Below are 27,184 nucleotides of genomic sequence, written 5' to 3'. Positions count from 1 at the left end.
TAAACCAGCAAGCACTGTTAAACCAGCAAGCACTGTTAAACCAGCAAGCACTGTTAAACCAACAAGCACTGTTAAACCAGCAAGCACTGTTAAACCAGCAAGCACTGTTAAACCAGCAAGCACTGTTAAACCAGCAAGCACTGTTAAACCAGCAAGCACTGTTAAACCAGCAAGCACTGTTAAACCAGCAAGCACTGTTAAACCAGCAAGCACTGTTAAACCAGCAAGCACTGTTAAACCAGCAAGCACTGTTAAACCAGCAAGCACTGTTAAACCAGCAAGCACTGTTAAACCAGCAAGCACTGTTAAACCAGCAAGCACTGTTAAACCAGCAAGCACTGTTAAACCAGCAAGCACTGTTAAACCAGCAATCACTGTTAAACCAGCAATGGTGTTCTCTAAGTTTAAACCAAATATGACTTAAATGTTATGCTTCTGTTGGCTATTTAAGTTTTATTCTTGAGACTGGACGACAGGTTTTATACACAGGTGACAGAGGTGTAATGGGGTAGATCACCTGTGAGTCCAACACTAAACACTAACTAACTTACGTACGTGTGAGTAACTTTGTCTTGATGTCTGAGTTTAAACTAATGGTTTATACAAGTTAGTTGAAGTTCACTGTGCACACACACACACACACACACACACACACACACACACACACACACACACACACACACACACACACAACAGACACATACACACACACACACACACACACAACAGACACACACACACACACACACACCACCCACACACACCCCACACACACACACACACACACACACACAACAGACACATACACACACACACACACACACACACAACAGACACACACACACACAAACACACACACACACAACAGACACACACACACACACACACACACACACACACACACACACAACAGACACATTCACACACACACACACACACACACACAACAGTCACACACACACACACACACACACACAACAGACACACACACACACACACACACAACAGTCACACACACACACACACACACACACACACACACACACACACACACACACACACACACACACAACAGACACACACACACACACACACACACACACACACACACACACACACACACACACACACACACACACACACACACACACACACACACACACACACACACACACAGTCAATTACATTCATTTCTTCAGTCATCACTAATAAATAACAATAAACACTTCAAGCTTTTCCCTACGAGGGTCACATCATTTATTTAACACATTCTCGTGGGCCAAGGAAAAAAAATCAGCCTTATAAATTAATATGAATGAACAAGTTTTATTTGTATCCTTTTTGTAATTAGCATAATGTGAGTCAGAACAAAAGAAAAAATGTGATAATTGCGAAAAAGCAATACCATGTTTACATTGAGAAATTATGTACAGTGGTGCCTCGGTATACGTCCTTAATCCATTCCAGGACCTTGGATTTATACCTAACAGGACGTATACCAAGTTGGACTTATTCCAAAGTGGACGTATACCGAGGTACCACTGTATAATGAATAAAAATGTCAGACATAAGCCAATGCTTTAACATTATAATCAATTATTAAACAGCAGATGAGAAAGATGGCAGATGATTAATTTGCACAAGATTAATGAGAATAATGGAACTGTTTTCTTTTTTAATTTCAGATTATTGCTTAATTGAGGTTTCAAGCTCGAGGAGCCAATTATCAGAATGGACTTCAAATGATCTTCAGATAAATTTGTGCGATATTTGGACTTGACATACTTCATTTTTTTGAAAATGGTTGTTCATAAAGGTACGTTGTACCAAAAACTGATAAGAATCCACAAGAAAATCGCTTCAAATTTTGAGAAACTGTTCAGGCTGTAAAGATTAATAAAATTGGATCGGATTTCCTTCTTTACACTTTTCTTTCAGCGTATCTGATTGGAGATCAGTAATTTCCGTTTGAAACTGACTTTAGAGTGTTTCAACACTGCAGTTATTATGAACACAGGTAATGAATGGCCTGTGAGACCTGGACATAATGAGAATTGGAGCAAACAAACTCACCAGTAGATTATAATGTATATTTTTCCTTCACCCACTATATACAGATATGTATAGTATGTACAATATGTACAGATGGAATGATAAGTGTACACCACGGTGACAGATGGCAAAGTAGAAGCCAGAGAGAGAGTGCACTGTACTCAACCAGCAGGTAGGCAAGTCTGCCAATGCTTACCACAAGTGAACCAATTTGCTTCAGCTTTGGCGGGCTTACCTGTGATTGGTCAATGAACCAAGGTACTGATTTAACGACAGGTGCCCTATTGATCGTTAAACCCTGAGAATCCGGTTTGCTGGTTGGGAGGCAGCCTATATGGGAGTGTGACATACGCCGAATGAATTGTAACATACTCTTTGCATGCCACTGCAGTCAAATGCATTTTGAAACAGCTTTATTTCATATTTTTCCATCAAGATCAGAAAATCATTTCTGAAATTTTTTTGCAAGCCGTTGATGATTTCTGTTGCATATGTCGAAGGAAATTCTGCATCACTTTCTTCATGAATTTTTTCACATGGGAAATGAACCAAGTTAGAAACCTTCAATTGTCCTTCAAATAGCATCAATTTTGCCCTGAATGCTTTGACATGCATGAATAGATCACAAATCAAATTTGTTTCACCAACTGCAACTTGATTCATACGGCTTGTCACATCTGCAAGAAAAATGACAGTTTCTAAAGTCAGTCAATGTTGGATAAAAGTGGTTCGGGTCGATTCTTCTTTGTGAGAAATGAATTAGTTTCCTTTTTGAGCTGAAAGAACCGTAACAGAACCTTCAAACAACTGCTGTATAATAAGGCAAGTCAAGTCAAGTCAACGAACTCAGAATCAGTTTCTTTCAGAAAATCACGAAACTGGCAATAATTAAGCTCGTGAGATCGAATGAAATTCACTGTTGAACCACATGTCAAAACGTAAGACATCCGCACAATGCTTGATGATGGATAACACAATACAGAAACCTGGGCTTTGAGAATCCACCATCCTCACAAACTTTTGTGATGTGTCCATCCAAACCTTTCTTCGCCTCAGACATATTTTTCCTCCAGTTGTCACATATTGTAGTTTATTCTACACCAGGTTATATTCTAACACAGTTTTTTTTTTTGCAATTCTTTGTATAAGTCTCGTTTGGTTCCTGTGTTGTGCATGCTAAGCGCTGATGCTAATTCTTGTGTGACATTAAATTCATCGTCGGCGCCACGGATGAGTACCAGGAGCTGTGATGTGTCACATCATTCCATTCATCAAGTGCGAGAGAATAAAACTGAAAATTTCTTGCTTGTTTGTAACTCCCAATATCATCAATTCTACGAGCAACAGTATTTTGTGCAGGACTGAGGATTTTGAAAAGATTTTTATCTAGGCGTAACTCTTCCACTTCTTCCATCATACACACTTTGATCAGATCTCCATCGGTGTATGGCGTCCCTTTTTTAGCTAACACATAAGCTACTTTATAACTGGTCCTGATTAAAGCTTTATTGTCAGCTCTTTTCTGTGGAAAATTGGAATCAATTTGTTGCACTAATTCAAATTTTCCGACCGCTGGGTTCCTGTAAATTGTGAATAACTTGGTTTAAGTTTGGCTTCACAGTACCGACGTACATTGTACTCATTCAAAACTGCAACAGTTTCGTGGCACACGACACTAAAGGCTTTATCACCTGCTTGTACAAGGAAATACTTTACGCTACATTCTTCATTAAACAGCGACATTCACTCTCCACTACTATTTTACCTTTTAATTCCATAATTGAAGGGTATATCTGAAATATTTAAAGATTAGAACTGAAATTTTAACAAATTTTGATTTATAAATTGCTACGAGCAATAAAATCCTTAACTTTCAGTGACTGAAAATGAGGATTTATTAGTTTTACTATTCGTAAATATTTCAAGTTGCTGCGGGTCGCCATAAAATCTTGTGGCGGCCGCCAGCAAGATACGAAGTCGCAGCCTCCTGGACCAAGAAAAAGATATGGGGAAACTGTCCGGTATTTTGGGACTCAAACATTGGAACACAAGCACTCACATAGGTCAGAAGAATTCTGCACCGACCCAGCATATTAAAAATTCAAATGATACAGTACATCCCATGGGCTAATGATATGCAAAACCGAAAAATTAAATCCACTGAAACAACAGGAGTTGATGCATAAGCAAACTTCAGCAATTTCGAGAATAAATTTATAATAAGATGGAATAATTAAATCTGCAGCAAAAGATGGAACCCATATCGAGTTGAATTAAGCATTCAGGCAACAATAGCACAGACGCCCACACGTTTTTAAATAAGGGCAACCATCCCTGAGATGTCATGCAAGCATCTTGAGGACCCAAGAAGCTTCATCCTGACACTATGAAGCTCTCCTCAACAGTTTGTAAGCTCTCCTCTTCAGTAAGGAACCACCTGCTCTTCCTGCCTCGTTCTTTTCCATCTGCTGAAGACAGCCACTTGTCATTGTTTATATCTCCATGTAGGTTTTTCTCTCTTTCACAAACACAAGTCTTGAGGACCCATAACAGTGGAGAAAATTAAATATCTCCAAGAAAACAATCTTAAGAGTTCTCCTTGGTGGTGTTTGAAGAGTTTCTTCTCCTAACAACCAACATTTTAAGAATTGTTTTATTTAACTAGAACAAACATTTATACATGATATCAACATACTAAAACAGATTAAGAAATCTTTTCCAGCTCCTCAAAAGCGGTGAACTGAGAATGCAACTAATGTTATCCCTCTGGATGGCCACGCTGAGACACAGAAACAAGAGGGTGTTTTGTATATTTTGACCTCACTGCAAACAATACACTGCTGACGGGCTAATGAGTGTATACTACGTATCTAAGGAACAATGCTTAAAAGCAATCCATGTGTGTTCTTCTATAAATTTAATCTGTGTATTACACTGTATCACTCTACATAAGCACAAAAACATTAGAAGTCATCGTCATCGTCTGGTGGTGGAGCCGCAGCGGCTCTCATTCTGGGCCCTTTGAGTTTAGTTCCCCCGTTAGCCATGGGGATCCCGCCTCCTGCACCTCCCCCGACCTCCGGTGGACCCACAAGGTCCAAGTCGTTGGCGTCGAGGTCGGAGTCGCCGGCACCTTCCAGGTTGAGCTCGGTATCGGAGTCAAGGGATTCAGAGTCGAAGTCGCCCACCATGTTGCCGAAGACCCGACGACCAGCTGAAGGCAGAGACAACATTGTTTATTATACGTCACTTAGTGCAAGGTTCGTCCTCCCTCCAGGTATATGTAATCACCAGAAATAGCAGTAGTAATTTTACAGAGGGGAGTAACAAGAAGTTTTAAGGCAACCTTGCTGTGTTTTAAAGGAAGGAAATAGGCGAGATCTTTGACACTAAATTTACGAAGATTATATTTGTGATAAAACTATGTAGTTTCAGGAGAGAAAGAAAGTGAGATTTAAATTATAATAATTTTTTTTCAGAGTGGATAAATATATAATGGCAACGTTTTTATCAAAAAAATGGATGGGAAGTATTCACTAGCCACACTTTACGTCAGCGGAAATCATGAATATTTTAGTTAAGACAGGATGGTGATGTAAACAAGTGTTACATGAGGGAAGCAACACTGACCGGAAGCCTAAAATTAGAAAAGGTTTATCAGGAAACAGGACCGTTTCCTGACGCGGGTCTTAGTCATATGATGACCCACAACTGAAACTTCTGGTTATCTGACTGAGGCCTTCCGCTGGCTTACGGAAGCTGCAGTCATCCACAACCTAACTTTCCTCACAGAATCAGAAAAGTGTTGGACTTATTTAAGTCACTGGTCTTCCAATATAGTCCGACCGTATTGTTCATAACTCAGTCTCACTATTTCTCTATGTTTTGGACCTGCACTCACTTCCCATAAACTTGCAAGAAGCAAATACACATAAACAGATTTATAGCCAGATTTGAAGCTTTTTTATCCACTTCTCCGATTTATAGGTATAAAAATTAGTTCTTTGTTACATTATATTGCTTATTTCTGCTTATGTTTCGGTATGAAAACGTTCCATCATCAGAATAAAACACAAAAATATAATAGAAATGGAATTTTAAAACAAACCATACACAAAAATGACTAAAGTGATTTACTCAAACATTAACAAAATGCAAAGTTAAAACTGCTTAAAAAGTTGTAAAATTAGACAACAGCAAGAAACAACAGCTATTTTGTGAGTGTAAACACAGGTGTTGTCAGTGTAAACACAGGTGGTGTCAGTGTAAACACAGATGTTGTCAGTGTAAACACAGGTGTTGTCAGTGTAAACACAGGTGTTGTCAGTGTAAACACAGGTGTTGTCAGTGTAAACACAGGTGTTGTCAGTGTAAACACAGGTGTTGTCAGTGTAAACACAGGTGTTGTCAGTGTAAACACAGGTGGTACAAGTGGTAGGTACGGTCCATGATGGTACAAGTGGTAGGTACGGTCCATGATGGTACAAGTGGTAGGTACAGTCCATGATGGTACAAGTGGTAGGTACAGTCCATGATGGTACAAGTGGTAGGTACGGTCCATGATGGTACAAGTGGTAGGTACGGTCCATGATGGTACAAGTGGTAGGTACGGTCCATGATGGTACAAGTGGTAGGTACAGTCCATGATGGTACAAGTGGTAGGTACAGTCCATGATGGTACAAGTGGTAGGTACAGTCCATGATGGTACAAGTGGTAGGTACGGTCCATGATGGTACAAGTGGTAGGTACAGTCCATGATGGTACAAGGGGTAGGTACGGTCCATGATGGTACAAGTGGTAGGTACAGTCCATGATGGTACAAGTGGTAGGTACGGTCCATGATGGTACAAGTGGTAGGTACGGTCCATGATGGTACAAGTGGTAGGTACAGTCCATGATGGTACAAGTGGTAGGTACAGTCCATGATGGTACAAGTGGTAGGTACAGTCCATGATGGTACAAGTGGTAGGTACAGTCCATGATGGTACAAGTGGTAGGTACAGTCCATGATGGTACAAGTGGTAGGTACGGTTCATGATGGTACAAGTGGTAGGTACAGTCCATGATGGTACAAGTGGTAGGTACGGTCCATGATGGTACAAGTGGTAGGTACGGTCCATGATGGTACAAGTGGTAGGTACAGTCCATGATGGTACAAGTGGTAGGTACAGTCCATGATGGTACAAGTGGTAGGTACGGTCCATGATGGTACAAGTGGTAGGTACAGTCCATGATGGTACAAGTGGTAGGTACGGTCCATGATGGTACAAGTGGTAGGTACGGTCCATGATGGTACAAGTGGTAGGTACAGTCCATGATGGTACAAGTGGTAGGTACAGTCCATGATGGTACAAGTGGTAGGTACAGTCCATGATGGTACAAGTGGTAGGTACAGTCCATGATGGTACAAGTGGTAGGTACAGTCCATGATGGTACAAGTGGTAGGTACGGTCCATGATGGTACAAGTGGTAGGTACGGTCCATGATGGTACAAGTGGTAGGTACGGTCCATGATGGTACAAGTGGTAGGTACGGTCCATGATGGTACAAGTGGTAGGTACGGTCCATGATGGTACAAGTGGTAGGTACAGTCCATGATGGTACAAGTGGTAGGTACAGTCCATGATGGTACAAGTGGTAGGTACAGTCCATGATGGTACAAGTGGTAGGTATGGTCCATGATGGTACAAGTGGTAGGTACAGTCCATGATGGTACAAGTGGTAGGTACGGTCCATGATGGTACAAGTGGTAGGTACGGTCCATGATGGTACAAGTGGTATGTACGGTCCATGATGGTACAAGTTTTAGGTACGGTCCATGATGGTACAAGTGGTAGGTACAGTCCATGATGGTACAAGTGGTAGGTACAGTCCATGATGGTACAAGTGGTAGGTACAGTCCATGATGGTACAAGTGGTAGGTACGGTCCATGATGGTACAAGTGGTAGGTACAGTCCATGATGGTACAAGTGGTAGGTACGGTCCATGATGGTACAAGTGGTAGGTACGGTCCATGATGGTACAAGTGGTAGGTACGGTCCATGATGGTACAAGTGGTAGGTACAGTCCATGATGGTACAAGTGGTAGGTACGGTCCATGATGGTACAAGTGGTAGGTACAGTCCATGATGGTACAAGTGGTAGGTACGGTCCATGATGGTACAAGTGGTAGGTACGGTCCATGATGGTACAAGTGGTAGGTACAGTCCATGATGGTACAAGTGGTAGGTACGGTCCATGATGGTACAAGTGGTAGGTACAGTCCATGATGGTACAAGTGGTAGGTACAGTCCATGATGGTACAAGTGGTAGGTACAGTCCATGATGGTACAAGTGGTAGGTACGGTCCATGATGGTACAAGTGGTAGGTACGGTCCATGATGGTACAAGTGGTAGGTACGGTCCATGATGGTACAAGTGGTAGGTACGGTCCATGATGGTACAAGTGGTAGGTACGGTCCATGATGGTACAAGTGGTAGGTACAGTCCATGATGGTACAAGTGGTAGGTACAGTCCATGATGGTACAAGTGGTAGGTACAGTCCATGATGGTACAAGTGGTAGGTACAGTCCATGATGGTACAAGTGGTAGGTACAGTCCATGATGGTACAAGTGCTAGGTACAGTCTATCAAGAAGCCTTAACAGTCAAAATACCGTGACTTGAAGAACACATAACCCGTACATAAGAGACTTTTACTCATGACAACGTCTCGGTCCGACTCGGACCATTAATTAGTCACGCCAGTTAATGGTCAAATACAGACCGAAACGTCGTCCTAAGTTTCATTCTGCTATATGCGGATTATTTCTGCATCTTTCCAGTCTGACTGGAACTTCCAGACACTGTAGTGTGCCTCGTATATTACCCGAATTTCCTTGTATGTATTATTTTGTTTAAGCTGCCTTAAAATATATATAAATCTATTTGCCAAAATTCTAATAATTTATCTGATATATGAACGTGCATTTTTTTTTTATTGGCGTATTTTTTAAGCTGATGAGTCATCGTTATTGTCGAAGTGGAAAAGGCTGATTTAAAGTATATACTGAAAACGATGCTTTCCGTGGAATTTCTCCAGTTGTCCTGGACTTGGGAGGAGAATAGGAAAAATAAGATAATAATATATCTGTTGGTAATGTTAAATGCCTGGCGGCGGGTGTTACTGTTTGACGTGGCCAAAATGAAGAGCCCGTGAGGGTGTAGTACCTCGTGGACCCTGTGAGGGTGTAGTACCTCGTGGAAGACCCCGTGAGGGTGTAGAACCTTGTGGAACACAGTACCAGGGTGTAGCACCTTGTGGAACACACTGCCAGGGTGTAGCACCTTGTGGAACACACTGCCAGGGTGTAGCACCTTGTGGAACACACTACCAGGGTGTAGCACCTTGTGGAACACACTACCAGGGTGTAGCACCTTGTGGAACACACTACCAGGGTGTAGCACCTTGTGGAATACACTACCAGAGTATAGCACCTTGTGGAACACACTACCAGGGTGTAGCACCTTGTGGAACACATTACCAGGGTGTAGCACCTTGTGGAACACTACCAGGGTGTAGCACCTTGTGGAACACACTACCAGGGTGTAGCACCTTGTGGAACACACTACCAGGGTGTAGCACCTTGTGGAATACACTACCAGAGTATAGCACCTTGTGGAACACACTACCTGGGTGTAGCACCTTGTGGAACACACTACCAGGGTGTAGCACCTTGTGGAACACACTACCAGGGTGTAGCACCTTGTGGAATGCACTACCAGGGTATAGCACCTTGTGGAACATACTACTTGGGTGTTGCACCTTATGGGACACACTACTAGGGTGTAGCACCTTGTGGAACACTATCGGGGTGTAGCACCCTAGTAGTGTGTTCCACAAGGTGCTTCCCCCTGGTAGTGTGTTCCACAAGGTCCTACACCCTAGTATGTGTTCCACAAGGTCCTACACCCTGGTAGTGTGTTCCACAAGGTCCTACACCCTGGTATGTGTTCCACAAGGTCCTACACCCTGGTATGTGTTCCACAAGGTCCTACACCCTGGTATGTGTTCCACAAGGTCGTACACCCTGGTAATGTGTTCCACAGTGGCTTCGATGAAGTCGTAAGTGTCTCAATCTTCAACTTGTCGGTTCTAAACTATTCATCACAACTGTCAGACACTGCAATATCATGGGATCTTGATACAAAGAATTCTTCAACACTTGTCCAACCTTTGGACGAAGACTTACTTCGACTAGTGGATGGTACCACTATGACCCCGCCTCCTCCTGCTTCACCTCACCTCACTACAGTATATAAGCCACCTTTATGACCCTGTACTGTACTTCCTACATGACTGATGGACTGAACACATCGATTCCAGGCTGAGGGACTGATTACCCCAAACTCCTCCTCTCCTTACACCTTTCTACTTGTATTGGACTGATGAAGTCACTGTGTGGCGAAACGTTTCTTCAGTAAAGATTCCCAATTGTTACATAAGTGTCTCAATCTTCGACTTGTCGTGTTTCACACTTAATCGTTCTTACAATATATGAGCAGGAAACAGAGGACATACAACAGTAATGAGGGTCTTTTTTAGCGCAGTCCTGCAAGCCGGTTTTAATTCCTTTGTACACTTGTGCAACTTTCATCTTGTCGGTATTGTAAATCTGTCTTGCACATTTCCTTTGTATATCAAATATTGTCAACCACACAGAATTAACATTCACTGCTATTTCTTCCCTGCCGAGTGAAATCCTGTTATCGTAAACTATCTCTTCTTTTATACGGAAAGTTATCGGAATTTATCATTTTCCTCCGTGTTTATATATATAATGCTAATGTCCATGCCACATCTTTATGTATTCTGCTTATTATTTGCATATTGACGGTCGATACTTCTTTACCGCTTATAGTGCTTCAACAAGAGTACGAGTTACACTCGTACGTGTGTAGATGTAGACCCGGCTTTCACTGTTGTCTACACCCGCCTTCACTACGTACAGGAGAGACAATAACAGAAAAAGTAAGGACCCAGCACCGTTCAACCAGGAGGAATGCGTCCTCAAGTACAAGTTCCTCGCAAAAACTCTCACACTCCGCTGCGACGAAGGAAACCCTGAACCAAGACCGTGGGAGTCATCCGTCAGTACCCTCTTCCCGTATACCATGGGATGCCCATGGACACGTCCGGACACCCCTGCGAGACACTTCACACTTTGAACAGTGGATACGCAGACCTTGGTCAAATATAATTAAATCTGCAGGTCATAATATGACTAAGACCTGCGTCAAGAAAAACTTCTGCTTCCTGACAAACCTTACCTAACCTAAGCAGGGGAACTAACGAGGCCACTGTGTCACACACTGTAGAAATGTCTATCCGTGCCGTTACTTCAGTATTGTATTTCGAGTACAACCCATCCACAACCTGGTGAGCACCATCTCTGTCTTCCAAGACTCGATATTCGGAGAGCCCCAGTTTAAAATTAAATTTGATGTTCCTCTAAAGAGAAATTACAGTGTCCAAAGACGTCTGCCAATCTTACCGGACCAATATCATTGGCCGTGTTTCCATAACAGTTTACGATGTTTAATTTCCACGTCCGTCCGTCATTAGCGCTTTCTTTGCCATTGCATCCGTCTGCTTAATGCTGCTGATAACCGAGTTCCAGGACGCATTCCACAGCCATCAGGTAGATACTCGCACTACAAAAGTACAGCGGAACCTCTGATCACGACCATAATTCGTTCCAAAACTTTGTCGCTACCCGATCTGGTCGCGACCCGAACCTAATTTCCCAATTGGATTGTATGTACATACGATTAATCCGTTCCAGACCCCTACGAACTGTATGTAAATATTGTTTTTTAAGATTTTTAAGCGCAAAAATAGTTAATTATACCACAGAATCCACAGTGTAATATAAACTAAATGTAAAAACCTTGAATAATACTGAGAAAACCTTGAACAACAGAGAAAACTAACATTACACGAGTCCTAAAAGTTTGAAGGGGTGTCTAATGCCTGAGCAATGAACTCCGTTATTTGTTGTACGCCACAGTGTACAACAGTGTCTTGGTCAGTGACAGGCACCTACCAAGATAATGGCACAGTGTACAACAGTGTCTTGGTCAGTGACAGGCACCTACCAAGATAATGGCACAGTGTACAACAGTGTCTTGGTCAGTGACAGGCACCTACCAAGATAATGCCACAGTGTACAACAATGTCTTGGTCAGTGACAGGCACCTACCAAGATAATGCCACAGCGTACAACAGTGTCTTGGTCAGTGACAGGCACCTACCAAGATAGTGCCACAGTGTACAACAGTGTCTTGGTCAGTGACAGACACGTATCAAGATAATGCCACAGTGTACAACAGTGTCTTGGTCAGTGACAGGCACCTACCAAGATAATGCCACAGTGTACAACAGTGTCTTGGTCAGTGACAGGCACCTACCAAGATAGTGCCACAGTGTACAACAGTGTCTTGGTCAGTGACAGACACGTATCAAGATAATGCCACAGTGTACAACAGTGTCTTGGTCAGTGACAGGCACCTACCAAGATAATGCCACAGTGTACAACAGTGTCTTGGTCAGTGACAGGCACCTACCAAGATAATGCCACAGTGTACAACAGTGTCTTGGTCAGTGACAGGCACCTACCAAGATAATGCCACAGTGTACAACAGTGTCTTGGTCAGTGACAGGCACCTACCAAGATAATGCAACAGCGTACAACAGTGTCTTGGTCAGTGACAGGCACCTACCAAGATAATGCCACAGTGTACAACAATGTCTTGGTCAGTGACAGGCACCTACCAAGATAATAATAATAAACTTATTTCTTTTCTGCAGTATACAGGTCGTGTAGTTTACAAGTAACAAGATACAGCCAGACACAAAAGCCGCTAGGATGCTGTGCCTTCCATACTTCTCGTTCCCACAGAGACAGACACACTACCCAGGTTACTACACAGTAAGTGCTTGATCAGTGGAACATATCATTATGGTGTTGTTCTTTTGTGACATACAGTGTCTGTTATATAAGTAACTGGGTAAATGGTTGGTTTAGAGAAGGACCTGCCTTGTATAGACCATTAGGCCTGTTGCAGTGTTCCTCCATGCTTGACCGTCTTATTCAACATAAAACCCACACCTTCCATTATACCTTACTGTGAATATGTAGTATAAGAGTTAAATAATATTCTAACGTTAGCATGATATTGGCAGTCTTGTCAAGTTGCAGGTGTGAGCAACGAGGTGACAGGTGTGGTGCGGGGCGCATCTGCGCGCATTCCACAGAAATCCAACGTGACGTTAAGTATACGGTGTACTATACACGAATAAATTACACAAGCATTTACAACGAGTACAACTAATGCCATTAACGTGTCTTCTAGCCAGCGTTCACGTAAATGTCTGCTGAAAGTTAATAGTGCAACCGATGCATTTCAAACGTACTTGTGCGAGCAACTTACCAAATATAATTCTTGCACACACATAAATAAATTAATATATATATATATATATATATATATATATATATATATATATATATATATATATATATATATATATATATATATATATATATATATATATATATATATATATATATTTCTACTGAAAAGAACAACTCTGAATTTACTTTCATTTTTGTTTCCTGAGAGAGGTGCTGGTGTCCCGTCGACAAGTGGCGTTGTGCTGACACCTAAACAGCAGAAATGCTGAGATGAGGTTTGTTATCTGTTAGCAGACACTCATGTCTAGCAGATGAGACTAGCCAGTCATGTCTAGCAGACGAGACTAGCCAGTCTTATCTAGCAGGCGAGACTAGTCAGTCATGTCTTGTAAACTAGACTAGCCATTCATGTCTAGCAGACGAGACTAGCCAGTCTTATCTAGCAGACGAGACTAGTCAGTCATGTCTTGTAAACTAGACTAGCCATTCATGTCTAGCAGACGAGACTAGCCAGTCTTATCTAGCAGACGAGACTAGTCAGTCATGTCTTGTAAACTAGACTAGCCATTCATGTCTAGCAGATGAGACTAGCCAGTCATGTCTAGCAGACGAGACTAGCCAGTCTTATCTAGCAGACGAGACTAGTCAGTCATGTCTTGTAAACTAGACTAGCCATTCATGTCTAGCAGACGAGACTAGCCAGTCATGTCTAGCAAACTAGACTAACCAGTCATGTCCAGAAGATAAAAACACGTTTAACACACAATACATCATGTTCACCAAACAGAAATGGTCATGTTCACTAGATACACTCGTCATGTTCATCTGGCAAATTTGTTAACACACAACCCTACACTGTGTGTGTGTGTGTGTGTGTGTGTGTGTGTGTGTGTGTGTGTGTGTGAACTTAGTTGTGGTTGCAGGAGTCGAGTCACAGCTCCTGGCCCCGCCTCTTCACTGGTCGCTACTAGGTCACTCTTCCTGCTAAATGAACTTTATCATACCTCTTCTTAAAGCTATGTATGGATCCTGCCTCCAGTACATCACTTCCCAGACTATTCCACTTCCTGACAACTCTATGACTGAGGTGTGTGTGTGTGTGTGTGTGTGTGTGTGTGTGTGTGTGTGTGTGTGTGTGTGTGTGTGTGTGTGTGTGTGTGTGTGTGTGTGTGTGTGCGTCCCAAACTTTTCGCTTGTGTCAGAGACCATCATCTGTTGCATGACGCTATCATAACTATCTATACTCTTCTTACTCTCCACAGTTATCATTATCATCACCATCTCTTATCATCTTCCATCACGAGATCATTATCAGCATTATCTCACTCGCATCATCACCCTCACTATAATATTCACCATCACTACGTACCTTTCCCAGCACTTTTCTTCGCCACCTTCTCGACGGTCGTCTCCTTCCCGATGTTCTTCAGCAGCGCCTCACCTTCATCATCATCGTCATCATCATCGTCATCATCATCGTCGTCGGTGTCGTCGTCACCAGCGCCACCCAGTCTCACCTCCTCAGTTCGTAACCTCTCCAGCATTTTACGAGTAGACGACTGCAACACCAAACCCGCCCGGGCCACCCAGTATTATTATTATTATTATTATTATTATTATTATTATTATTATTATTATTATTATTATTATTATTATTATTATTATTACTATTTATTAATATTATTATAAATATATGCGGTATAAAATAATGCTTAAAGGCTACTTAAGTATGAATACGTAAGCGCTTAAGTATTAAGGTCCATGTAGCGCCTGGGGAATGGTAGGCAAGTAGGTTTGGTCAAAGGAAGGTTAGCTCCAGTGCATTGGATCAAGCGTCCATCACTGGAAGGGTAGGGAAGGCAGCAGGGTTGTGTTACCTCATAAGATTAACCACATCTTGCAGAATGACCTGGCAACAATACTTGCAACAGTGTGTGGAAACCTGAGATATGAAAACTGAGCATAAGAATGGGCTCGAACCCGCGCACTCTGCGTCAGAGTGCACAGCAATATGTTGCTACAGTAAAATGTTGCAATAGTTGCAATTGTGTCCCTTTTACCCACCATATTGTTAGTAATTCTACCAACATTAATACACAGTACTTGTACCACTTAATGTACCTTGATACAGAGTGTGCAGGTTCGAATCCTGCTGCGGACTGAGAGGTAATTTTTGTAAATAATTTCACCCGTTTGCGAATTATTAGTCATACGAATGGAGGAACACTGCAGCAGGCCTACTGGCCCATATAAGGCACGTCTTTCTCAAAACCAACCATTCCCTTCCACCTACTTGCCAGACCTCTTCCCTAAGCTAACCTAAACAAAATGCGCCTGAATCAACAACATACAACAACAACATGGCCCATTGAAGCCTCTAGAAGGAAGATCCTTGATGCCGCTGAGGAGCACATGATCCACAGAATTGGGTCAGACCTCCTTTTACTTAAGTCGAAGTTGATTACCTCCTCTTCCTCCATACGGGCTTAGCGTTTCTTTCATTATTGAAATAACAATGGTCCCTCCAACTACCCGACATCTCAACTCTGCTGTACAACCAAGTCGTAATATAACTTGAAATGATTGTAGCTACAATCAACTGTCTCATGAGTAAAGGAGGACGTAGGGGGACCTGAAGCAATGTAACATAAGAATGTAGAAGCAGCCATGTGAGGAGAGCTTCTCTCTACCATCTTCCCTTCATAACTTCGGGACTGGAGGCAGAAGTCTCTTTAGCCGCCTGAATAACAAGCCTGACCCACCTATATGTATCCTCTTGCAACTTGTTCAAGGATTTTATCAGTTGCTTTTCTCGTGGCGGCGTGAAGTTGACCAATTTCATCAGATAACAAACTCAGATAATGATTAAACTGTATGACCGAAAGATGTGAAACCGTTCAAGTAGGTGTCCCGTAGCTCAGTTGGCAGCGCACTCAACTCACACACTGAGGTCTGTGGTTCGATTCCCGGTACGAGTAAAAACATTGGGTGTGTTTCCTTAAGTCCGTAAAAGCAGAGGTAATATAATCCGGCAGTGTCTTGTGCAAGATGGACAAACTGTGTTCAGGAAAACATCCTCGGGTAAGAGATATGACGTATCCAGTGAACAGAACTTGCTCAAGTTCCTTCATGATTCAGGTTTAACCCAGACAAAGTAAACAAAAAAGATGGACGGGAGGATCGAACCGTGGTCCTGGGATTATCAGATCCAGCGCACTACCACTGTTAATCCCGAGACCAAGGTTCGAGCCTTCCGTCCATCTTTCTGTTTATTCATTTACAATCGTTTATTAGGAGTTAGTCTGAGCTCAGAGACAGGATAAGTTTAGAGTATAAATCTTAAAGTTCCACGTACAGTTAAACGTACGTAGATCTCTGTTAGCCAGCAACTTGGCAAGTGATATTAGTAGTAAGAGTGAACAGGGTAAGTTGCTCATCATGGTAACGGTGAATAGAGTCAGCCTATCATGGTAACAGTGAACAAGATCAGTCTCTGATCATGGTAACAGTGAACACTCAGCCTCTGATCATGGTAACAATGAACACTCAACCTCTGATCATGGTAACAGTGAACTCTCAACTTCTGATCATGGTAACAGTGAACACTCAACCTCTGGTCATGGTAACAGTGAACACTCAGCCTCTGATCATGGTAACAGTGAACAAGATCAGTCTTTGATCATGGTAACAGCGAACACTCAACCTCTGATCATGGTAACAGTGAACACTCAACCTCTGATCATGGTAACAGTGAACACTCAGTTTGCTGTACCAGCATCAAGATAAGTGAGAATCAACGGATATGGAAATTCACCACAGCCGCGGGGCATCATGTACCCAGCCGCTGCTGGCTAGTACGTGCAGGATAAAATGGTGAATTTAAGAATGATGGATTTTTCCTTTTCGTCTAGGAGGGAAGGTAACACTGAAGAATAGGTGTGATCCTGAGGGAGCCTGGGGGATCCTGAGGGAGCCTGGGTGAGCTTGAGGGAGCATAGGTGATCCTGAGGGATCCTGGGGGATCCTGAGGGAGCATGGGGGATCCTAAGGGAGCCTGGGGGATACTGAAGGAGCATGGGTGAGTCTGAGGGAGCCTGGGTGAGCCTGAGGGAGCCTGGGGGATCCTGAGGGAGCCTGGAAGATCCTGAGGGAGCCTGGGGGATCCTGAGGGAGCCTGGAAGATCCTGAGGGAGCCTGGGGGATCCTGAGGGAGCATGGGGGATCCTAAGGGAGCCTGGGGGATACTGAGGGAGCCTGGGTGATCCTGAGGGAGCCTGGGTGAGCCTGAGGGAGGCTGGGGGATCCTGAGGGAGCCTGGAAGATCCTGAGGGAGCCTGGGGAATACTGAGGGAGCCTGGGAATCCTGAGAGAGCCTGGAAGATCCTGAGGGAGCCTGGGGGATCCTGAGGGAGCCTGGGGCATCCTGAGGGAGCCTGGGGCATCCTGAGGGAGCCTGGGTGAAATTGAGGGAGCCTGGGAATCCTGAGGGAGCCTGGAAGATCCTGAGGGATCCTGGGGGATCCTGAGGGAGCCTGGGGCATCCTGAGGGAGCCTGGGTAAAATTGAGGGAGCCTGGGAGATCATGAGGGTGTCTGGGAGATCCTGAAGGAGGCTGGGGGATCCTGAGGGAGCCTGGGTGATCCTGAGGGAGTCTGGGTGATACTGAGGGAGCCTGGGGATCCTGAGGGAGCCTGGGTGACCTTCAGAGAGCCTGGGAGATCCTGAGGGAGTCTGGGAGATCCTGAGGGAGCCTGGGGGATCCTGAGGGAGTCTGGGTGATCCTGAGGGAGCCTGGGTGATCCTGAGGGAGCCTGGGTGATCCTGAGGGAGCCTGGGTGATCCTGGGGGAGTCTGGGTGATCCTAAGGGAGCCTGGGTGACCCTGACGGAGCCTGGGGGATCCTGTGGGAGCCTGGGTGAGTCTGAGGGAGTCCGGGGGAACATGAGGGAACCTGGGTGATCCTGAGAGAGCCTGGGTGAGCATGAAGGAGCATGGGTGACAATGAGGGAGCCTGGAGGACCCTGAGGGAGCCTGGGGGATCCTAAGGGAGACTGCGGGATCCTGAGGGAGCCTGGGTGATCCTGAGCGAGCCTGGGTGAGCCTGGGGGAACATGGGTGAGTCTGAGAGAGCCTGGGTGAGCCTGAGGGAGCCTGGGGGATTCTGAAGGAGCCTGAGGAACCTGAGGGAGCCTGGGGGATCCTGAGGGAGCCTGGAAGATCCTGAGGGAGCCTGGAAAATCCTAAGAGAGCCTGGGGGATCCTGAGGGACCCTGGGGGATCCTGAGGGAGTCTGGGTGAGCCTGAGGGAGCCTGGGGGATCCTGAGGGAGCCTGAGCGAACCTGGGGGAGTCTGAGGGAGCCTGACGGATCCTGAGGGAGCCTGGGAGATCCTGAGGGAGCCTGGGTGAGCCTGAGGGAGCCTGGGTGATACTGAAGGAGCCTGGGGGATCCTGTGGGAGCATGGGGGATCCTGAGGGAGCCTGGTGGATCCTGAGGGAGCCTGGGAGATCCTGAGGGAGCCTGGGTAATCCTGAGGGAGCCTGGGTGAGCCTGAGGGAGTCTGAGTGAGCCTGAAGGAGCCTGATTGAGCCTGAGGGAGCCTGGGTGAGCCTGAGGGAGTCTGAGTGAACCTGAGGGAGCCTGGGTGAGCTTGAGGGAGCCTGGGTGAGCCTGAGGGAGCTTGGGTGATCCTGAGGGAGCCTGGTGGATCCTGAGGGAGCCTGGGTGAGCCTGAGGGATCCTGGGGGATCCTGAGGGAGCCTGGGTGAGCCTGAGGGAGCCTGGTGGATCCTGAGGGAGCCTGGGTGAGCCTGAGGGAGCCTGGGTGAGCCTGAGGGAGCCTGGGGGATCCTGAGGGAGCCTGGGGGATCCTGAGGGAGGCTGAGGGATCCTGAGGGAGCCTGGGTGAGCCTGAGGGAGCCTGGAGGATCCTGAGGGAGCCTGTGGGATCTTGAGAAAGCCTGGGGGATCCGAGGGAGCCATGGGGATCCTGAGGGAGTTTTGGTGAGCCTGAGGGAGCCTGGGGGAGCCTGGGGGAGCCTGCGGGATCCTGAGAGAGCCTCGGTGAGCCTGGGGGAGTCTGGGTGAGCCTGAGGGAGCTTGGGTGATCCTGAGGGAGCCTGGTGGATCCTGAGGGAGCCTGGGTGAGCCTGAGGGTGCCTGGGGGACCCTGAGGGAGCCTGGGTGAGCCTGAGGGAGCCTGGAGGATCTTGAGGGAGCCTGGGGGATCCTGAGGGAGCCCGGGGATCCTGAGGGAGCCCGGGGGATTCTGAGGGAGTCTGGGTGAGCCTGAGAGAGCCTGGGTGAACCTGAGGGAGCCTGGAAGATCCTGAGGGAGCCTGGGTGAGCCTGGGTAAGCCTGGGGAGTCTGAGGGAGCCTGGGGGATCCCGAGGGAGCCTGGGGGATCCTGAAGGAGCCTGGGGGATCCTGAGGGAGCCTGGGGGATCCTGAGGGAGCCTGGATGATCCTGAGGGATCCTGGGTGAGCCTGAGGGAGCCTAGGTGATCCTGAGGGAGTCTGGGGGATCCTGAGGGATCCTGAGGGAGCCTGGGTGACCCTGCGGGAGCCTGGTGGATCCTGAGGAATCCTGGGTGAGCCTGAGGGATCCTGGGGGATTCTGAAGGAGCCTGGGAGATCCTGAGGGAGCCTGGGTGAGCCTGAGGGAGCCCGGGGGATCCTGAGGGAGCCTGGGAATCCTGAGGGAGCCTGGGGGATCCAGAGGGATCCTGGGGGATCCTGAGAAACCTGGGTGAGCCTGGGGGAGCCTGAGGTAGCCTGGGGGATCCCAGGGGAGCCTGGGGGATGCTGAGGGAGCCTGGGGGATCCTGAGGGAGCCTGGGGGATCCTGAGAAAGCCTGGGTGAGCCTGAGAGAGCCTGGGTGATCCTGATGGAACCTTGTGGATCCTGAGGGCGCCTGGTTGAGCCTGAGGGAGCCTGGGAGATCCTGAGAGAGTCTGGGGGATCCTGAGGGGCCTCGCGGATCCTGAGGGAGCCTGGGTGAGCCTGAGGGAGCCTGGGAGATCCTGAGGGAGTCTGGGGGATCCTGAGGGGCCTGGGGGATCCTGAGGGAGCCTGGATGAGCCTGAGGGAGCCAGGGAGATCTTGAGGCAGCCTGGGGGATCCTGAGGGAGCGTGGGTGATCCTGAGGGAGCCTGGGGATCCTGAGGGAGCCTGAAGAATCCTGAAAGAGCCTTGGGGATCCTGAGGGAGCCTGGATGATCCTGAGGGATCCTGGGTGAGCCTGAGGGAGCCTAGGTGATCCTGAGGGAGTCTGGGGGATCCTGAGGAAGCCTGGGGGATCCTGAGGGAGCCTGGGTGAGCCTGAGGGAGCCTGGTGGATCCTGAGGAAGCCTGGGTGAGCCTGGGTGAGCCTGAGGGATCCTGAGGGATCCTGAGGGAGCCTGGGAGATCCTGGGGGAGCCTGGGAGCCTGAGGGAGCCCGGGGGATCCTGAGGAAGCCTGGAGATATTTAGGGAGCCTAGGGGATATCCTGAGGGAGCCTGGGGGATCCTGAGGGAGTCTGGGTGAGCCTGAGGGAGCCTGGGGGATCCTGAGGGAGTCTGGGGGATCCTGAGGGGCCTGGGGGATCCTGAGGGAGCCTGGATGAGCCTGAGGGAGCCAGGGAGATCTTGAGGCAGCCTGGGGGATCCTGAGGGAGCGTGGGTGATCCTGAGGGAGCCTGGGGATCCTGAGGGAGCCTGAAGAATCCTGAAAGAGCCTTGGGGATCCTGAGGGAGCCTGGATGATCCTGAGGGATCCTGGGTGAGCCTGAGGGAGCCTAGGTGATCCTGAGGGAGTCTGGGGGATCCTGAGGAAGCCTGGGGGATCCTGAGGGAGCCTGGGTGAGCCTGAGGGAACCTGGATGAGCCTGAGGGAGCCAGGGAGATCTTGAGGCAGCCTGGGGGATCCTGAGGGAGCGTGGGTGATCCTGAGGGAGCCTGGGGATCCTGAGGGAGCCTGAAGAATCCTGAAAGAGCCTTGGGGATCCTGAGGGAGCCTGGATGATCCTGAGGGATCCTGGGTGAGCCTGAGGGAGCCTAGGTGATCCTGAGGGAGTCTGGGGGATCCTGAGGAAGCCTGGGGGATCCTGAGGGAGCCTGGGTGAGCCTGAGGGAGCCTGGTGGATCCTGAGGAAGCCTGGGTGAGCCTGGGTGAGCCTGAGGGATCCTGAGGGATCCTGAGGGAGCCTGGGAGATCCTGGGGGAGCCTGGGAGCCTGAGGGAGCCCGGGGGATCCTGAGGAAGCCTGGAGATATTTAGGGAGCCTAGGGGATATCCTGAGGGAGCCTGGGGGATCCTGAGGGAGTCTGGGTGAGCCTGAGGGAGCCTGGGGGATCCTGAGGGAGCCTGGGTGAACATGGGGGAGTCTGAGGGAGCCTGAGGGATCCTGAGGGAGCCTGGGAGATCCTGAGGGAGCCTGGGTGAGCCTGAGGGAGCCTGGGTGATCCTGAGGGAGCCTGAGTGAGCCTGACGGAGCCTAGGTGATCCTGAGGGAGTCTGGGGGATTCTGAGGGAGCCTGGGTGATCCTGAGGGAGCCTGGGTGAGCCTGAGGGAGCCTGGTGGATTCTGAGGGAGCCTGGGTGAGCCTGAGGGAGCCTGGTGGATCCTGAGGGAGTCTGGGTGAGCCTGAGGGATCCTGCGGGATCCTGAGGGAGCCTGGGAGATCCTGAGGGAGCCTGGGTGAGCTTGAGGGAGCCCGGGGGATCCTGAGGGAGCCTAGATCCTGAGGGATCCTGGGTGAGCCTGAGGGAGCCCGGGTGAACCCGAGGGAGCCTGGGTGAGCCTGAGAGAGCCTGGGTGATCCTGAGGGAGCCTGGTGGATCCTGAGGGAGCCTGGGTGAGCCTGAGGGAGCCTGGGGGTCCTGAGGGAGCCTGGGGAATCCTGAAGGAGCCTTGGGGATCCTGAGGGAGCCTGGGGGAGCCTGGATGAGGTGTCACCCAGCCAACACGCAAACACATTCATCTCCAAGCCACCATCCTCAGCTTCCCTGAAATTATCTCGCTGGCACGGGAGTAGACCTCGATTCGAATCCCCCAGTCTATAGCCATTGCCTCCTACCCAGCCTAACCCAAACATAAGTTTATTTAACCATTTTTAATTTAAACTTATTCTTAAATAACGCTAGTCTAAACCTAACCTAACATTAATAACATAAGGGTTTATGACAAATCAGTGGTGAGATATTATGTCAAACTTGCCATACCTAGGAAAAGACAATAACTATGGTCACAGACCGGGTCAAGGGGGCGTTGACCCCTGAAATCCTCTTCAGGTATACTCCAGGTATAAGGCACATAATGTTGACCTTAGTCAAAGTGAATGCGGAAAGGTTTAGGAGTTCTGGCTAGCAGAAATGTAAAGCCAAGACAACAGTGCATAAAACTAATACAATCACTGCAATAAAACCGATACAATCACTGCAGTAAAGCTAATACAATCACTGCAGTAAAGTTAATACAATCACTGCAGTAAAGTTAATACAATCACTGCAGTAAAGTTAATACAATCACTGCAGTAAAGTTAATACAATCACTGCAGTAAAGTTAATACAATCACTGCAGTAAAGTTAATACAATCACTGCAGTAAAGTTAATACAATCACTGCAGTAAAGTTAATACAATCACTGCAGTAAAACTAATAGAATTCTTGGCTTCCTCTCAGGAGTATAAATAACTGAAGTCCTAAGTGCATACTTGAACTTTATATATCTCTCGCTAGATCTCAGTTGTATCATGCTGCTCAGTTCTGGTCTCCACATTACAGGATATAAATGCACTCGAAAATATATAGAGAAGAATGACGAAGTCGGTTTCATGTTTTGGAAACCTTTCCTACAAGAACAAGTTGAAGGAATAAATTAAGGGGATATAACTCACGAAATCGTAATGACACGATTGCAAACAAACCATACCACTGGTAATAATAATAATAATAATAATATCTTCATTTACTACAAGTACATGTACAAGGTATACAGTCCTAGCTGACATCAATGACATACTACTATATAGAAAGCCCCTTGTTATGCTCTGCATTTCGGGCAAATTAGGTCAGTGTCCCAGGATGCGACCCACACCAGTCCACTAACACCCAGGTACCCATTTTACTGATGGGGAACATAGACAACAGGTGGAAAGAAACACGTCCAATGTTTCTACTCTGGCTGGGAATCGAACCCAGGCCCTCACCGTGTGAAGGGAGAGCGTTAACCACCAGGCCACCAGTGCCCGGAGTGGGGTTAGAACCCGCGATCAGAGTCACAAAACTCCAGACCGTCGCGTTAGACACTGGCTAAGTCGACGGTCTGGAGTTTTGTGAGTGACAGCGGGTTCTAACCCCACCCGTGGTATGGTTTAAAGGGGATATACATAGTGTGTTGAAAATATCTAACCAAGACAGAAATCTTAGTAATGGAATTAAGCTGGAGAAATTTTAGATTCAGACAGGATGTTGGGAAGTATTGGTTTGGCAGTAGAGTTGTAGAGGAGTGGAATTAACTCGCAGGTAGCGTCGCCGAGTTATAGAGGAGTGGAACAAACTCGCAGGTAGCGTCGCCGAGTTGTAGAGAAGTGGAACTAACCCGCAGGTAGCGTCGCCGAGTTATAGAGGAGTGGAACAAACTCGCAGGTAGCGTCGCCGAGTTGTAGAGAAGTGGAACTAACCCGCAGGTAGCGTCGCCGAGTTGTAGAGGAGTGGAACTAACTCGCAGGTAGCGTCGCCGAGTTGTAGAGGAGTGGAACTAACTCGCAGGTAGCGTCGCCGAGTTGTAGAGAAGTGGAACTAACTCGCAGGTAGCGTCGCCGAGTTGTAGAGGAGTGGAACTAACCCGCAGGTAGCGTCGCCGAGTTGTAGAGAAGTGGAACTAACTCACAGGTAGCGTCGCCGAGTTGTAGAGGAGCGGAACTAACTCGCAGGTAGCGTCGCCGAGTTGTAGAGGAGTGGAAGTAACTCGCAGGTAGCGTCGCCGAGTTGTAGAGGAGTGGAACTAACTCGCAGGTAGCGTCGCCGAGTTGTGGAGGAGTGGAACTAACTCGCAGGTAGCGTCGCCGAGTTGTAGAGGAGTGGAACTAACTCGCAAGAGTTGTAGAGGAGTGGAACTAACTCGCAAGTAGCGTCGCCGAGTTGTGGAGGAGTGGAACTAACTCGCAGGTAGCGTCGCCGAGTTGTGGAGGAGTGGAACTAACTCGCAGGTAGCGTCGCCGAGTTGTGGAGGAGTGGAACTAACTCGCAGGTAGCGTCGCCGAGTTGTGGAGGAGTGGAACTAACTCGCAGGTAGCGTCGCCGAGTTGTGGAGGAGTGGAACTAACTCGCAGGTAGCGTCGCCGAGTTGTAGAGGAGTGGAACAAACTCACAGGTAGCGTCGCCGAGTTGTGGAGGAGTGGAACTAACTCGCAAGTAGCGTCGCCGAGTTGTGGAGGAGTGGAACTAACTCGCAAGTAGCGTCGCCGAGTTGTAGAGGAGTGGAACTAACTCGTAGGTAGCGTCGCCGAGTGGAGGAGTGGAACTAACTCGCAAGTAGCGTCGCCGAGTTGTGGAGGAGTGGAACTAACTCCCAAGTAGCGTCGCCGAGTTGTGGAGGAGTGGAACTAACCCGCAGGTAGCGTCGCTGAGTTGTAGAGAAGTGGAACTAACTCACAGGTAGCGTCGCCGAGTTGTAGAGGAGTGGAACTAACTCGTAGGTAGCGTCGCCGAGTTGTAGAGGAGTGGAACTAACTCACAGGTAGCGTCGCCGAGTTGTAGAGGAGTGGAACTAACTCGTAGGTAGCGTCGCCGAGTTGTAGAGGAGTGGAACTAACTCGCAGGTAGCGTCGCTGAGTTGTAGAGGAGTGGAACTAACCCGCAGGTAGCGTCGCCGAGTTGTAGAGGAGTGGAACTAACTCACAGGTAGCGTCGCCGAGTTGTAGAGGAGTGGAACTAACCCGCAGGTAGCGTCGCCGAGTTGTAGAGGAGTGGAACTAACTCACAGGTAGCGTCGCCGAGTTGTAGAGGAGTGGAACTAACCCGCAGGTAGCGTCGCCGAGTTGTAGAGGAGTGGAACTAACTCGCAGGTAGCGTCGCCGAGTTGTAGAGGAGTGGAACTAACTCACAGGTAGCGTCGCCGAGTTGTAGAGGAGTGGAACTAACTCGCAGGTAGCGTCGCCGAGTTGTAGAGGAGTGGAACTAACTCACAGGTAGCGTCGCCGAGTTGTGGAGGAGTGGAACTAACTCACAGGTAGCGTCGCCGAGTTGTAGAGGAGTGGAACTAACTCACAGGTAGCGTCGCCGAGTTGTAGAGGAGTGGAACTAACTCACAGGTAGCGTCGCCGAGTTGTGGAGGAGTGGAACTAACTCACAGGTAGCGTCGCCGAGGTAAAAACTTTGGGTAGCTTCAAACATAGGTTCGACGGGTACATGAGTGGGTATGGGAGGTTGTGAATTGAACCTACCTAGCATAGGCCAGTAGGCCTACTGCAATGTTCCTTTCTTATAATAGTACAATTGGTTCAGTCTTGACCTACTTAGTCTTCTTGTGAATAGCAACAATAATAATAATAATAATAATAATAATAATAATAATAATAATAATGATCATAAATAATAATTATATATATATATATATATATATATATATATATATATATATATATATATATATATATATATATATATATATATATATATATATATATGTGTGTGTGTGTGTGTGTAAAATCCTTTACAGTCTTTTATGGAAAAAAATTTATTTTAAGAAAGTCTAATTTGATTAAAAAAAATCTATGAAACTGGATAATTGGGAAATACAAAATCCAAATTCATTAAAAAATACTTCCAGTTAAGATACACTAGCACTTAAGAGTTTGAAGCCGATCAAACGAGACATTCTCTAGTTATTACATAAAAAATAAATTTATTTAATAAACTCGGCAATTTAAATTATGCACAGCTCATGGCGTAAGCCTTTTTTATTTAATAAAGACCATCAAGACGAAGTTTGAAGCCTATAAGACGAAGCATTCTTTTGTTATTGAGTGGAAATCAATATCAGTATTTAATAAAATTGGCAAACTGGGACTTATGGAGTATAATAACAAGGTGAACCTTGATTTCTGGAAAAAAAAACACCAGGGTTGAACATTTGAACCCGATCGGAAGAGGCATTCTCCAGTTATCACGCTGATTTCAACGAGTCCAAGTTCTATTAATTTAGTACATTGACAAATTGAATGAGTGAAAAATGCCTATAATAACCAAAATTCTTAAAGGGGTGGAGGGGTAAACCAGTGGAAGGTCTAGGTCAAATGACCAAAACCACCGGCTACGGGTCATCATGTGACTGAGACCCGCGTCAGGAAACACTTGTCATGATTCCCGACAAACCTGACCTATGATTCCTTTCATACAGCCACTCTTAGTGTTATCAAAGATAACACTGGTCACTGAGCTTAGTGTTATCAAAGATAACACTGGTGGTCACCGAGCTTAGTGTTAACAAAGATAACACTGGTGGTCACCGAGCTTAGTGTTATCAAAGATAACACTGGTGGTCACCGAGCTTAGTGTTATCAAAGATAACACTGGTGGTCACTGAGCTTAGTGTTATCAAAGATAACACTGGTGGTCACCGAGCTTAGTGTTAACAAAGATAACACTTGTGGTCACCGAGCTTAGTGTTATCAAAGATAACACTGGTG

General features: G+C 46.8%; 1 protein-coding gene across 1 annotated transcript in view; it reads right to left on the bottom strand.

The window, feature by feature from the left end:
- Positions 1-1,343: 1,343 nt before the first annotated feature.
- LOC128703305 (clusterin-associated protein 1-like) overlaps positions 1,344-27,184 on the bottom strand; it is a 66,251-nt gene continuing 40,410 nt past the window's right edge. Inside the window, exons 7-8 of the mRNA XM_070085313.1 lie at positions 14,880-15,069; positions 1,344-5,266 (exon numbers count right to left, since the gene is read on the bottom strand). Coding sequence (XP_069941414.1) covers positions 5,016-5,266; positions 14,880-15,069 — 441 coding nt within the window. The 3' untranslated portion in view covers positions 1,344-5,015. The remainder of the gene's footprint in view (positions 5,267-14,879; positions 15,070-27,184) is intronic.

Source organism: Cherax quadricarinatus, chromosome 15, assembly GCF_038502225.1.
Source record: "Cherax quadricarinatus isolate ZL_2023a chromosome 15, ASM3850222v1, whole genome shotgun sequence".
NCBI classification, from domain to species: Eukaryota; Metazoa; Arthropoda; class Malacostraca; order Decapoda; family Parastacidae; genus Cherax; species Cherax quadricarinatus.
Note: the sequence above shows the minus strand (reverse complement) of the source record. Positions and strands in the feature narration are given on the sequence as shown.